Source organism: Cryptomeria japonica, chromosome 10, assembly GCF_030272615.1.
Source record: "Cryptomeria japonica chromosome 10, Sugi_1.0, whole genome shotgun sequence".
Lineage (NCBI taxonomy): Eukaryota > Viridiplantae > Streptophyta > Pinopsida > Cupressales > Cupressaceae > Cryptomeria > Cryptomeria japonica.
The window spans coordinates 665,922,343-665,934,939 of NC_081414.1; the positions used below are offsets into that span (position 1 = coordinate 665,922,343).

At 34.5% G+C, this 12,597-nt stretch overlaps 1 protein-coding gene across 3 annotated transcripts; it reads right to left on the minus strand.

Annotated features, from left to right (window-relative positions):
- Positions 1-476: 476 nt before the first annotated feature.
- LOC131027529 (BTB/POZ domain-containing protein At1g63850) lies at positions 477-12,338 on the minus strand. Of its 3 annotated transcripts, none has more exons than XM_057957616.2 (3): positions 10,778-12,338; positions 6,888-6,956; positions 477-726 (listed from the first exon to the last, which is right to left on the minus strand). In XM_057957616.2, exon 1 carries the CDS (start codon positions 12,240-12,242, stop codon positions 10,962-10,964), a length of 1,281 nt encoding a protein of 426 aa, XP_057813599.1. In that variant the 5' UTR covers positions 12,243-12,338; the 3' UTR covers positions 477-726; positions 6,888-6,956; positions 10,778-10,961. The 3 variants fall into 3 exon arrangements, with proteins under 3 accessions (XP_057813599.1, XP_057813598.1, XP_057813597.1); XM_057957615.2 differs by lacking the exon at positions 477-726 and adding an exon at positions 793-1,205; XM_057957614.2 differs by lacking the exon at positions 477-726 and adding an exon at positions 6,536-6,764.
- Positions 12,339-12,597: the final 259 nt, after the last annotated feature.

Here is a 12,597-nt window from a genome sequence, read left to right on the forward strand (position 1 = left end):
AAATACAAAATCAAGTATTTGATAACAAAGAATCAATGTTTAAGGACATCACATCACTATCCAAAATATCTATAAGAGAGGATTTCAACGACCAATGATATAAGAGTGCAGGTCATTACTCATAAAGAGTAGTGTATTGATAAAAATAGTCTCATGACTATTAAAGGTCAAGAACAAAGTTTGAAGATCATGGCATGAGCAACAACAAATAGAGATAGAATGATGCAAGGAGGTCACGTTCTTTTCAACAATATAGTGACAATGATTAAAAATCAAGATGGAACACAGTCATAGGTCAAACCATGGAACGACAGTTTGTAACCATTATCAATCCCTTATGAATAATGAACAGTCATTTGACTGTGAAATACATTGAAAGGGGACATTGAATAGGTTTCTAATTGAAGCCTCAAAGACAATGAAGACATCAAAAGCCAAATTAACAATAACCCTAACAACCCCCCTTATTGTGATCATCATGGCATAAGAATGGTAAAGTGCAGCAATAAGATTATCACAACATATTCAAACTTTGTGATAGAGGATATACACGTGTCAATGAACCATAGTAGTAAAGAAGATTAAGAGTGAACAATTCAAAATCCCTCAAAGAAGAGATTATCTGAGACAAAGAATAGAGAGAAAATAGTTATATACACACACTGTCAAAGTCATCATCAATCTCCCAAGGTTTTTGTAAAGTACAGTCCCTGTTAAAAGTTGCAGCTGTCACAAAGAGACCAAGAGGACATCAAAGACAATGATAGCATTAATGGTAGCAGCCCTTGCCACAATTTCACCAGTCTTAGAGCAGCCTTATCAACATCAAAGATAGTATCAAAAGTATGAACAACCAATGAACAATCACAAAGCATACACAATAACAGTCATTAATGGGCAGTGAGCAGAGCAAAATACAATGATTCCAACTCACTGTCAAAAGGACCAGATTCAAACGTATGAGTTATTAATGATCAGCCAAAGGATCTAGAACAAAGCATCTTGAGTCCAAGATCAAGGTCCATATTCATAATCATCAAAAGTCCATTTAAAGCCGTGTCTATAATTTATCAATGAAATATCAGTATGAAGATATTATTATAGAACATCCAAAGGGTTATGCCACAAAGCTCTTTAATAGGGTTACTTGTCTGAATCAGTATATAGCAGTCCATGCTTTGATTCCAAGGTCTCATAACAGTCAGCTGCGAGGAGATTAAGAGTCAGTCCTTTATCAGGCAAATACAATCTTGTCACAGTCAATACAGGGGAAGCAGTCATGTTGGGCCAGGTGTTTCAAGTCTAAAGTCTGCTACAAGAACAGTGAGAAGTAATGATACAAAGAAGCTTATGGAAGAATAAAAGTCTTGGTGCAATAAAAAAGACAAATCAAAACAGTGATAAAGCAACATAACAGTCTGAAGCATGATATTATTCACAGTCCAAGCAAAGAATAATGTATCAAAATAGTGCAGTCAAGGTATCATTCTTAGACTCATGACAGTATATAATCAAAGCACAAACTCAAAGAGCATTTAGGACAATAAGGTAGAAATCACAGTCATGGTACTTCAAGGACTGTTATAATCAAATCACTAACAAATTGGACAATGAAGACAATCATATAGGGTCATCCTCATAAAAGAATGAAGTCACTGCCCATTCATCAATAGATCAGAAATGAAGATTTGCAGCATATAGTGCTCATATATTTTTGGATTTTTCAAATTGAAGAATTGTACCATTTCCTTATGAATCAGCTTGGATGGACATTTAACTGCTACACATAAGTTGCCAAAAAAATAAAGTTCTAAAATGACAGCAGTGCATTCTTTGCAACAAACTACATACATTAAGAAAGAATATTTACCTGGAATTCAATATGTCTAGGGTTTTTTATGTATCTCTCCAAATAAACATCGTCATTTCCAAATGAATTTTATTCTCATTTGTTAAATGTTCTCTGCTAGTCAATGACATTTTTGCATTCTAGGTTTGCATTAAAGTATTAAGCTAGAGTATGGATGGTGATGAAATCCTTTTGAAATGCGATCTCTGTTTTGGGAGTGATCTTTTCATGGTTTTCATGAAGTTGTCAGTGATTTTAGTATTTCCTTCTCATTCTTATGAGCATAGCGATATAATAATAATCATAAATGAATGCCCTCTGACTAAGAAGGAATAGTAGTTTTGTCAAGAAGGGCATTGTCAACAACAAAGGAGCAAAAGAACCCGTGGATGCAGTTATACATAAGGTAGTCATAGAGACACTTATGAGTTTGTGTTCACCGAGAAGTCCTTTATATATAGAACCCTTACGTTGCACATTAGAATGTGGAGCAAGGTATTCAATGAAAGATTGATGCACAATTCTAGGAAGATAGTCCTCTGAATGACAAGTATGACAATCATACCTTTGTCATGAAACAATGGACAAAATCAAATCAAGGAGCAACATCTCTAAAAGATAGAAACAAGGTCGTAGAAAGGTTGAAGAGCAGTAATAAGACCCGAGATAAGAGCATCAAAATAACAAGATGCCCTTGCATACATCTCATGACTGCCATAATGAAGAAAGGGTGGTCATAGCAAGTTACTATCTACAACAAAGGACTTTCAATGATGAAGAATAAATACAGTAACAAAGCGAAATTTGATGGTACCTAAGGTCTGGTAGAGTGTAAGGGTAAGAGATACAGTCAATGGCAGAGCCAACACAATATGAAGAAGCAGCCCAAAAATGCAGTTCATAACCAAAATTTCAAGATCAGGGCATACAGTGATTCAGATTTAATAGCCCATAACAGTGCAGCCCCGAGAGGATGTAGAGTGTAGGACAGATTAAAGTTTTGTGGTAGTTTGAAAGGGCATCATAGTATTAAATGAGTAGTATCACAATCCATGGAGTGCCAGAGACTTAGTTCAGTATCTCAAGGATTGAAAATTGCAGTCAAAATTGTAGTCAATTAGCAACTAAGGACAATGATCTAATCACTATCAAAGCAACATGAAAAGATGCAGCCCTACGCACAAAGAAAGGATGTAGTGTATCCAAAGGGCCAAATCTGATGCATAGGACAAAATCAGTCACAGTGCCCGTCAAGCCAAAAAGACTCTGAATTGTTTGATTACCAAGAGCAATAGGCATGCACAGTAATAACCCAATCCAATATCTCAAAACAGTCTTGATTGAGATAGAACAATAACAGTGTATAAAGTGCAGTCTAACAAAAGATTTGTGGATCTTCAAGAGCAGATCTAAGGCTTGTAATAGTCATGGCAGCCATTAAACAGTATGGCAACAACAATAAGATCAAAGCCACAAAAGCCCAACATAGAGATACGGTCTTGAAAGGATGGTCCCACAAAAGGAGAAACAAAGTCATCAATGGTAGTGGCTTGAAGGAAAGGGACTAACATAGAGACAGTCCAAAGTGCTTACAAAGCTATGATGATCAAAGGTTCATATTAGCAAAAATCAAATGTCAAAAATCATAAAGACATAATCATAAACTTGTAACCATGCAGTCCATATAGTCTTGAAGCATCATTAATTAGACCAAATACAAGGCATAATAGTGTATACTCAACCCAAACAGACAACAAAATAGTGAGCACAACTATGTCACTGCTCATTAGTAATTGTTCTTGTATTTAGCTTTAACTATCAGATTGGCCTTTGGACATTCACAATGTCATATCAATCACACGTTGGAGAATAAAAAGGGTCAAAGGTGCAAATACAGTAAGGTTGCAGTAACTTGAGAATCAAGATCACAGTCCTATAAGGGATGACAGTGACATGAATAAAAGCAAGAAGGGAGGCCCTCAACATGAGGATTATTGATATAGTAGCCATTCATATCAAATGATGCACTCATGAATGTACAAGGAGTAGACACAATGCACAGTCCCAAAGGACACAGTATGCAAGGCAGATTTGTAGGGTTTTAACAAGGTTATGTGAACTCGGGATATTGGACAATTTGTGAAGCTATCAGGAAAATAGTTGTGAACTTAAGAAGACTACAAATAAATGACATTCCAGTCATAACCTATCATTCATGGTCAAGTGCATCATTAACAGTGATCAATTCACTAAAAGAGACATGAGAACAGTCTTCCTAGAACATAAAGGATTAGAACAGAGAGGTACAGTCCCTTAATAGTAAGTGCAACATGAAAAGCTCAAAGAAGACAATGAAAATACAATCTTAAGGGCTCATGTACAATTAATGGCAATCATAGTGATTACTTTGATGCATCATTAGGGCACAACACAGACTGTCACAAGGCCACATAAGGAGGTTCAAACACAGAGTTATGTCATTTAGTAGACAATAAAAATAGTGAGAAAGCATACAAGAACAACGACATATCATGCGAGGTCATGTCCTTATATTGATATATGTGCAGGAGTTGTAGCAGTTGTATCAGTCATGTATAATCAAGGATATGAGTTTTCATGATATGAAAGCATGGATACAATCTCAGTTATGGTGGCAAGTGAAAGTCAAGTAATAGATGATAAAGAGTAATGACAGCAAGACTGAGACAGTCCTTTTCATGTAGTAGAATACAGTTTACTAGTTTTCAGTCACAATGATAACAAAAGGAACCAATGACTTTTTAATATAGCTCCAAAATAGTGAAAGGCATGAATAATAGTACAAATGACAGTCATACCACTGTCTTCCATTTCATAGCATAAAGGGCAAAATACAACCATAAAGCACTGTTATAGCAGCACTTTCAGATTCACAATCAATGACCAAGACATACACAGTGATCTAGGCCAGTAAAAAGGGGGTTTTAACAGTGAATGAGTAGCCCTAAAAGGCTCATATGGTAAGGTGAAGTCTTGATCATTCCCTGCAGAGTGACCTAATAGGTCAAACAATAATGCATACACACTAAGGTGCAAGTAAAGAGTGGAAGGTACTTTTATGATTGTCAATCATAGTGTATTCACAGTCAAACAATGAAGAGCAAGAGGGCTTCTAACTTCTATAGTATAGTGCGTGTTCTGTCAATATCATATCATGAAAGCTTTTGTTTGGTAGAGCAGTATTGTTGAGGCATACAGTGCTGGAAAATATTGAAGAATTAGTGACAACCTTGCACATTGTAATGCACCCAATATAGGGATAAGTGCCTTCATGAATGAAGAGTAACCAATCCTCAAAGGGTAAAAGACTTCATGAATAGTTAATGAAACCACAGTGAACAGTGCATTCCAGGCAATTGGCTTAGTTTGTAAGAACAGTAGTCTTCAAAAAGGTTTTAGTTTTGGTGCACTATCATAGCATGATCAACGGGAAGGGTGCAACCCCAAAAAAATGGTTAGCACAGTCAACAAAAGGATACAATCCTTTAATGATACAGTCACAAATCATATGGAGTTCCCTTGAGCAGTCAAAGTGTTATCAGGTCAAAGGATTCGAGGAGAAATCTTTATTTCACAGTCCATCATAGGTATGATAAAAGACACATTTGCGGTCAAAGGCTTCTATCACAACACTCACGGTGGTTACAAAACCCTAGAGCAACATGTTATAGCTACATACATAGTGATTAAAAGAGATTATTTACAATCAGTCTATGTATTACCAATCAATGGACTATCACAAGCAAAAACAGTACATTCAAAAGGCACCATGAATCAAAATTGCATTATTAGGCTACAATATTATCCATCAAAGCCTCAATACATGAAGACACAGTTCATGTAATGGTGTAAAATGCAGTCAAGGGCAGCTTCAAAGATTAAAAATAGCTTTGATGATACATTGAGCATCCATTACCTATATTCACAAGGTCATATAAACATACAAGATGCTGATGGAACCTATGCTTTCATGTTGCAGTCAAAAGGGACTCCATTCATCTTCATGAATAAAGGCAATCATAACAGATTTAAGAACACACTAAAAGTACATTCCAAAATTGAATCTGCCAAAAAATGGAGGCGGCAAAGAGATATTAATGCACTTCAAAATGAGAATTTCTACCAAGGGTCCAATGCATGTCTACGTTGAAGAGCAGAACTCTTTCTTTTCCTTATTCCCAATCTTTTGTTAGTCATTGAATATTCCTTGAGGATTCATTATGAAACAGAAAGACATAATTTTAGCAAATGATATGTAAAGGGTTTTGATTAATATGGTGTATTTGAAAAAATATTTCTTGAAATCCTCAAGTTTATAATAGGAGATAGTGGATTCAAAGATTAAGAACAATCTAGTTAAGTAATTCATCAATGTCAAATACTAGAGGATCTCTTTCCAAGAGATTAATAGAGCAGATGAAGAACAGTGATTTCCAGATTTCAAAAAGGCAGCCATTTAGAAGCATTGACAGTGATTAGTAGAGTCATAGAGGCAAGGGTTAGAGCAATCACAGTGTTTAAGACAGTCACATTCATTAAAAATTTAGTGCTCCAGTCCTAAGAATCGAGCAGCAAATAGAAAATCACACTCCTATTTAGGTAATAGGACAAACACAAAAAAGCATGGAACAGTTAATATAATAATATTTAAATATTCTAGTGGATTGAAATCCTCAGCTGATGGGATATGCCACTTGTCTCTAGAAAAACCTTGTAATTTTTAAGACATTAACATTGGGCATAATTCTATGAAAAGAACACGTGTATAAGGAGAAATATAAAGTACCATGTATTCAAATACAAAATAGAGTTCAAAATTCTCTCGAATAACCTCCTTCAGCTTGATAATGTTCGGGTGACTCAATTTCATAACGCACTACCAAAAGAACCACATGCATATCATAAATACTATTACTGTGATTTGTTAAAGAAAACTATCAAGCATTGATTGGATAACAATATTGAAAATCTTTATGGTGTCTACAGTTATTTCACATACCTTCAACTCCCGTAGACTCATACACACTTCCGAGGAAGAATAATTCCTCTTCATTTTCTTAATAGCAACCTGGCAGCAAACATGTGGTGAAAATCTACAATTTAATATGGTACTTAGGATAAAAGTAATCAAACACAATACAAAATTGACTGTTTGAACTTTGAAGGACCCAAACTGCAACCATCAATCATCCACTCTGATGACAAAAATAAAATGCTTAAAATGAGGTGAATTAACATTCTCACATTTAGAACTAAATCAACCATGCACAATTGACTGTTTCCTACACAATGATTATAATGAGGTGCACTATGAATGATTTCATAAGTTGGCTTCCAAGTGGTGCTACCTAGGTGTTAATGGGAACTGTCTCATGCCAAACCCTCACAAATGACCTTTAAGATCATAATTATTAACTAATGCTCAATATAAATATTAAATATATGTCAATCGAACATCAACTATTAATAATGTCAATTAACAAATGACCCTTAAGAAATGATAGGCTTCCATTAGTCACTTATTCCAACCATTAGATGCTATTGATTTTTTTATTTATTTTTTATGTTTACCAATCTCCATCGCCAAGCAGTATTCATCTCTCACCAGTATTCTTGCTTTTGCCAAAGTATATATCATGAGATGTAACTTGCAACTTCTTGAGTAAGGCATAATTCCTATAGCAACATGATAGATATCTTCAAACTATGCCACTTAGCTAATGTATCGTAAGTCATATTCTTGCTTCCCTATTGAATCTCCTTTTAATGTCCTTCCTATTCAATTTAGTAGGCCAGCATACCTCAATCAAATGTGAATTACTGACATCCAAATAACCAAATAATTATAAATAAGCATCGCAGTCAGGGACCTCAACTTGCTTACTTAAGATCTACCTTTGAGGAGAAGTAAGTATCATAAAAAAAATACATCTTTATATATCTAATTATTACTCCTTCAGAACATGGAATTATAGTTCGTTTAATTCGAGAATGAAACTCCTCATGGCAGAAATCAAAGTATGGAGATCCTTTATTTTCCTTGTTGAATTTGTGGATTAATTCAAGACTGAAACTCCTAATGGCAGAAATCAAAGTATGGTGATACTTTATTTTCCTTGTTGAATTTGTGGATTAGTTGAAGTATCATAAAAAGAATACATATTTATATATCTGAGTATTACTCCTTCAGAACATGGAATTATAGTTCATTTAATTCGAGAACGAAACTCTTCATGGCAGAAATCGAACTATGGAGATCCTTTATTTTCCTTATTGAATTTGTGGATGATAATCCTTTACTTGAATTAAACAGGTACGGATCTGAAGAAAATTGACAATACTACAAAAAATAAAACTTGATATAGATCTGAACAGCTATCAGAGCATCCAAGCAATTTACTTTCTAAATCTGCAATGTAGAAATTTAAAATAATGTTTTGACTATAACTTCAAAAAACAAATATTTCAAAAAAAAATTGTAAATACCAATTCAATCCCAAATAAACTACTATTTTTATTTTGTTAAAACATCACAAATAAATCGTGAGTTCTAGAAAAACTACATTTTATTCATGACTAAACCAACATTGAGAAAATTCCTTATGATCAAAGAAGATAACCAGCAATCCAATCTAAAACAGAACACCAACATTGTTACCTTAAGCTGCTTGTACTCTTCACAAACCTTTATAATAATTATCTCATCACTTGGAAGTTTGGAACAGCAATGTACATTGCATTTTCAAAATGTGTATTGGAACAATAAGTTTCCAATATGCTAATCTCTTGATTGTAGAGATTGAGATAATGAGCGTATCTCATTATCTTTGAAAGCATGCTTTGTCTTTGTTTTTTTCTTTTCTCAAAATGTAGCAATTTGCATGCATGCTTTATGAGACAGCATTGATTTGGTGGCACGGATGAAGTTGGGCAACTTAAGTGCATTGCATTATTTTCTGCTTTTGCATTTCCGTGGATTGGACATCTTAAGAACCTCACTGGAAAATAATATAAATGCTGTAATAAATTCAAAAATAGAATACACCTTTGAGATAGAGCAACATGAGACAATGTTTTTTCCTTTATTGTAAGGAAGCCCTTGCAAACTATCTCAATATGAAATTCAAACATATAATATCTTTCAGTCTCATATAAATTTCTCGACTACATTATATAATATTCAACTACCTACTAACTAATAGGAGGGATACAGAGCATACGTACCCTATTCCTTTACTCAACACTGCTTAATATGTCATGATATCATTCATAGATTTGGAAATCCATAATGGGATTAAAAATAAAACATGTGATCTAAAGTATCCACACATAGGGGAAGAGCACCAGAAGTCGTCATAGCTAACTTCGCGCATCCACAGATCCTAAACAATACATCGGATTTTGATTTTTTCTTTTAGTTGTCTTCGTATGCGACTTAACTACTTATAGCTATTGATCTGGCTTCTAGGTAGTAACGATGCACGCTGAGGAATCAGTTATGCGCACAAAGGTCAAAAAGTACACATTTCAAAGTGTCGCCTGATACCTAACTAAAGATGTTCCAGTAACCGTCAACTCAAAATCGCTAGTACTTGTTGACAAATGTCCCAATAGTGGTGCACAAATGTTCCAATAGTGGTACACAAATGGGACAAATGTTCCAATAGTTGTGCACAAATGGGCCAACTAATTATAAAAAATGATCGGCTATTGGTACAAAACAAATTTATTAATGGTGTTTTCACTATGACGGCTATTGGGGGGTCAACATGACAATAAGGTGACGGTTATTGGAACTATGTTATCTATTGGTGCTCTTCCCCTAATGGATAACGAGATTAACTTAAAACAGATCATATGTAACAAAGAAAGGAAAGTTTGCCTATTAATAGTAACTAGTAATAAATAACACCATCAGGCAATGCAATAACAAACCATTCCCAACTAGGGCATTCTATGCAGCAAATTCACTGGATATTTGTGAACTCAAAAAAGTGATTGCAAGTGAGAGTGTATTTAGATTTCCAATTAGATTTTACAGTATTTGTTTTCAAAATTGTGAAGAGGTGGTTTGTCATCAACTACCTTAAAATACATATCATGAGGCCCATGAAGCATTAACAAGCTCCGAGCTTTGCACTTATTCTCTACACTAAATAATTTCATTTGCAACAAATTTCATTGCAATTTAGGAAAAGAGCTCACAGATTAATTACTTACATCCTTATTTAATCCAGCATCCTGAGATAAGGATGATATCATATTCTGGAGACCTTTATAGTTTCACAAGCCGTGTACACCTCATATGACAGGAATATATTAAAAACACAAATCAATATCAAAAAAGTAAGAAGCATAATAAAAACCTCCGTGCTAAATAACAATTAATTAGAGCCGACTTATAGTTGCAATCTGTCTTCCAAACTGCAATCTATATTTCAGAAAAACAGATATGGGTAATCATCATCTTTGTAAGCCATCCATTATATTTTAAAACACATTCAATGCTTAGAGTTTGAGTATGATAATTGCTCTCTGTAGGCAACGAACTTGCAAATGGAATACTTTTTAAATTGAGTAACCAAAAAATCTTCATGCAAACCCTAAAACAGTAGGATATTGCAATTAAATTTTTAATTTGACAAAGTTCAGGAAACATATACTCTATATGAGTCTATATTACAAATAAATAAAAAAATCAGTATTCAATCAATGCAATGGAAAGGCTACTTAATTGTTTTTAAACTACTAGATAACTTGGTGGGGCATACAATCACCATTCAGCTTTCACAAATTGTAGTATTATTTTGGGAATGTCAAAAGATACAGCATATATCTCTTAGTCCAAGTAAAATACCATATTAATAATGCTTCCAAGATGAACCATACCAGTAACACAGCCCAAAAATTCTTTAAAGATTCTGCATGGTTGATATGCATCTCCAACTTCGTTTCACAAAATTTTAGTTGACAAGTCCTCCAATGGTGACATATTCCATTAATCAGCCCTGCAACAATTTAACAAGAAACCACATACCAAAATTCAAAGTCATGTTTAATTGTTTATTCTCCATCACTCAGTCCTCAAACCATTGCCATTTACATTCGTCACTGCTAACCATATTGCATTCATCCACCACTGAAAAGTTTCCTTACCCCGGGTTCCAAATGTCTCAAAAGGGTTACCCTGGTTTCCAAATATCTCCAAAGGGTTTGCCCAAAACATAAATAGTGCTTTCTGGTCATCAAGAGGAAGGGTCCCTACCACTTTAGTAACACCCCTAACAAATTTTTCAGGGTATCCCTGAGGTAAACCATATGAACCGGAAGAGGTACCAGCCATATTACAAATATGATATGCCATAACTGGTACCCACATTCTCAGAAAACAAATTCGGGAAGACTTGGGAACAATTATATCCCCATCTATCAAACCCTTTGTATACCTATCGAGTAAAATTTGCAGCAAATAACTTGAATATGAATATGAACAGGAAACACTTCGGATTTTGTATTGATGAAGTAATATGTTAGCTAGTTGTGAATCTTCCACAAACATTTTGAATGTAATTTCAAATATTCCAATATTGCAAAGCTTAGTAAGGTCTATTAGCCACAACAGGTTCTCAGTAACCGAATCATGACCATGACCATTCTTAATACACTCAATTTTGACACTGAATTCATTCATAATTGCGTCTCTACATACATCTTGCACAGCGGGCAATGCATTCCCTTGGAAATTTTCAATCAGGTGTTGCTCGATTGTAAGCCGCATACTACTCAGAGATATCATAAGGGATTGATTTTTCCAGATGGTAGAAAACATTTCCGGCAATTTTTTTTTTAAGAGCTCTAACTCTCCATTAAACGAGGATTTGGAGATTCCAAGTCTGGTTGATAAATCGGAAGAAACACTTACCTGCAGAGATGATAATAAAAACTTGATTTTGAGTGTTTCTTGAGGAGTCCAAGGAACTGCTTCTAGATAATGCATGCATGCCTGGATGCCCTCTTCAAAAAGTAATTCAGAAGCAATGGGAAAAATATCTAGGGCATCATTTACACTAGAAAAGTGAAGACCTTTTCCCTTATAGGATGAATACATGAGGCGAATACACTTTATGTAATTCTCAGCAACGCCATTGGGAAGGACAGTTAATTTGATTTCAGGAGGCGAAATGTGTAAAACCCACCGCTCAGAGATCCTAGCCTGAAAAAACTTGGACTTGTTTAAAACATGAGAATGTAGATAAATAGGATTACCCTCATATTCAACACCGTTGGCGCAGATTATCCTTAATATAACATCGCCATTATTCTCATCGCCCATTTCGAAAGAATGTGCGTCCATTGCCGCTTGCAATTTAAGGGATGGAATTCAGATCCACCAACTGATCTTCTATTTTACTGAATTGGAATTTGGTGGTCTCTGAACCAATTTTATTTAATTTTAGAGTGTATTTTACGGTTTATAAATTTATTAGACAGAAGATTAAGATAGTTTGCCAAGAGGAGTCTCCTCCAAAATAGGCATCAATTAATTTGTGAGGTTTCATTAATAAATATCACATAGTGGATAATTTTTTAGTTTTTTATATTATAATTAAATAAAATTAATGGATCGTATGCACATATATCAATAGTAGATAATTTTTTAGTTTTTTATATTATAATTAAATAAAATTAGTGGACCATATACATCCACA